The 3,163-nt window shown below is 43.2% G+C and overlaps 1 protein-coding gene across 1 annotated transcript; it reads right to left on the bottom strand.

Moving 5' to 3' along the window:
• Positions 1-244: 244 nt before the first annotated feature.
• On the bottom strand, positions 245-2,249 carry LOC104041823 (interleukin-20). Its single transcript, XM_009501154.2, has 5 exons — positions 2,091-2,249; positions 1,914-1,979; positions 964-1,116; positions 429-503; positions 245-322 (listed from the first exon to the last, which is right to left on the bottom strand). The coding sequence occupies exons 1-5, from the start codon at positions 2,247-2,249 to the stop codon at positions 245-247; spliced, it is 531 nt and encodes a 176-aa protein (XP_009499449.2).
• Between the last annotated feature and the right edge of the window lie 914 nt (positions 2,250-3,163).

The raw sequence follows: 3,163 nt of genomic DNA, 5'->3' as shown, positions 1-3,163 counted from the left end.
GATCGAAGTCAGCTGAGCAAATGCTACGCTGGTTTGATCAAACTCCGTAATTCCATCTTAATGCAAACTCTGCTGACGCATTCGCTGTGTACCTGGCTAGCAAATCACCCAGTGTCTGGCTGGACACAGCTGCAAACAGTGAGAAACTGCACTGATACAGTACATTATTTGCCCGTTCACTGCTGGCGTGTGCGAAGGCTTCGTCAGCCCCGGCCGCTGGCGCGCCGTTGACGCCTTCCGCTCGCTAATGAGATTTCTCCATCCAGTCCAGGAGGATGTCCAGCTCACCCAGGGATTTAATGGCTGCAGATGTGACATTCAGCTGAAATGATACAAAGGAACAAGTTGTAAGGAAAATAGAGAGTTCACTCCAATGTAAGGGTAATATGAACATCTGCGTTAATTACCAGCCTTAGTCATCAACTCACCCCTTCGTAGTTCGCAAGTATTTGCTTAAATTTCTCAGTGGATTCCTGTCCACACGTGCACTTATTTTGCTCATGCTAGAAAAATAAAACAGAATTCGTTAGTTTGAGGGGTTAGTTTTTAAAAATAAGAGATCAGTTTCTAATTATACTGGAAATTACTTCATAGACAGACTATATAGAGGACTGACTATATAGAGGACCTATAGGCCTCTATAGGCTTTATAGAGGCCTTGTTAAACTCTGGAAAAAGCTGCAGGTCCTTAAATCAGACTTCAGCTGAGGACAGAGTTTACTTTCAAAGCCAGAGGGACAGGCTGAATAATCGTTCTGGAGAACTAACGTGGGAATTGGCTGATGAGTGGCCAATATAAATATTTCTCAGTGGACACACGCATTCTTCACATCAAGCTTCTTTGTATTCTTCTTAAAATAATTTTTATAAATAAAGATTTTGTAACTTTATAAAATGCTTAGGTTTATTTATATACCAAATACTAACAGATAAAACTAAACAGTGGCAAAACCCAAGACTTACGCACTGCCCGAGTTTCCTCTTCACACTGAGGAAGGAGTTGGCTATGCTGCTGATTTTTCGGTTGACATACGAGTCCTCGGTCTTGCAGTGTTTGAAGACTTTGTCCACGTAGAAGTCGAAGAGTTGATGGGTGATGCAGCATCTGTCTGAAGACTTAAGGAATACATTTTGGTTTTCGAAGGTCTTGCAAAGTGCTACAAACCTGTAGTCCCAACCTTTCTGCCCCCTTCTAGAATAAACCATCCCTAACACCAAGCGTGGCAGCTGAGCACAGCAGGATTTTTTTGACTCGTATAAAGCTTTTTCAGTGATGCCTAATGTAAATTGATAATATATATAGAAAATTATTTTAGACTGACTTTTGAGGAGATCCATCCTCAGCAAGTCTCACTGAGTCAACAAAATAAATAGCTGATTTTGTAGCTGGGTATTAGAGGCTGAGACCTGAAGCAGTGGCCCACGTCTAGTGCTTTAGAGTGCAAGACAATTGCAAAATACTTATTTGTAATACTTTTCACCTCCCAAGATCACTATCACCCACTATTGGGTTCTTCAGTAGATTTCCACCCAAATCCTGCCTCACCTCAAAGCCTCCGCTGACAGAGGTGGGGGAGCCGCAGCTGAAGCTCCTGTAACTGGAGCATCGCATACAACAAGAAGAAAAAAAAAAAATCTCTGCCCACCATTTCTGGAAAGACAGTCAGGGTGAAAGCCCGGTGCAGGAACCGGCAGCGGGACACCCACCTCTTTTCACATACGTAATCCGCATCACTTTATCCTCCCTGACCTGCGCTGTCTGCCAGTGTCTGTTTCGCAGGAACTTAGAAGAAGTCATGGTGTTGAATAACTTCCCCAGCCTCCCTGAGCTAGTACACCTCATGACTGGTGTTAGGATGGTAGCTCATCAAAATTGTTCCAAGAAAAACTGGAGACACGGTAAGGACACCTACCTTAACCTTGTGCAGAGAGTGAGGGTAAGACAAGATGCTCAGGGTCTTGATGGGGTCTCTGGCTTGCTGCACGGGAGAAGACAGAGATGGTGACATACGTGCTGGCCCCAGAGGGGCTTCAGGAGCAGCCAGCTAAAGAGCTTCCCCAGCTCTGCAAGAGCCCGCAGCAATACTTACAATGTTGGCTTTAATTGCGGTGAAACCAGACCTAATCTCAGTCACGCTCATGGAAACCCTGCAGGATCCAAAGTGGAAGATTTTGTTCCCAGCTGTCGGCTTCAAATTCAGCCAGCACGACATGGAGAAGAGGCAGAGGAGCAAGCGGGATCCCTTCATGCTGCGGCAGGATGCAAACACGGCTGGCTGCCTGGGAGACCTGGGCAAGGAAGACAAATATTGCCTCTCTGCCTTTCCTAAATAGCACAATTATAATGCTTATGAAAATATATGTGTTTTATACAGTACTTGTATCTGTATACATGTATTAAAAAAAACACACTAGTTTCTCTTACCCGTTTCTTCTTTATTCCCCATGTGCAAGAGAAAACAAAGGCAAATATTTAACAGAATATTCCAAAATAAGAAGAAAATTTAAAAAAAAAGAAAAATTAAGATTGCATGTAAATAAACAAAGCTCTTCTGCAAAAAAATCAGCAGAAAAATAAATACAGATAAATTAAATTTTTAAAAGTTTACTGACTCAGAAGCAGCAGGAGGTAACTGCGACTGAAAGGAGCAGACCCCAAAGTCTGGTCACAAAAGCAAACACTTTTCCTCAGAAATAGCATACTTCAAACACAAGTTTTATTAGCCCTGAAAATCAAGGTTGTTAATGAATAATATCCTTTCAGAGACACATTATAGGAATACAAGGAAATACACAGGAGTGAAAGGATAAAATCAGTATCTTACCTTGTTCTTTGATGTGGGTTCACCTGTCTTGCTGGTATCTGACCTGAAGAGCTCCGAAGAACCTGTTTTTATCCAGGTTTCGGGAGGAAATAACTCTTGGGTTAACTTTTGGGATTTTTCCTGCTTTTCCCAGCATGTATTTCCCTTTGTAATTTACTGAATTAATGAGCTAGTGAAAGGGACCAGCTCTCTCACCCACAGGTGTTTCCCTAACCTACGGAGGCGGGAAATCCTGGCATTGCCGTATCATTTTTCTTTCGGGAAGAAGGACGCGACCAAAAGGAGGGACCATCGTGGGGGTTACATCTCCAAAATGCCAAGCTCGGGGGCTCCCCCTG

Source organism: Phalacrocorax carbo, chromosome 23 (genome assembly GCF_963921805.1).
Source record: "Phalacrocorax carbo chromosome 23, bPhaCar2.1, whole genome shotgun sequence".
Classification (NCBI taxonomy): Eukaryota; Metazoa; Chordata; class Aves; order Suliformes; family Phalacrocoracidae; genus Phalacrocorax; species Phalacrocorax carbo.
Note: the sequence above shows the minus strand (reverse complement) of the source record. Positions and strands in the feature narration are given on the sequence as shown.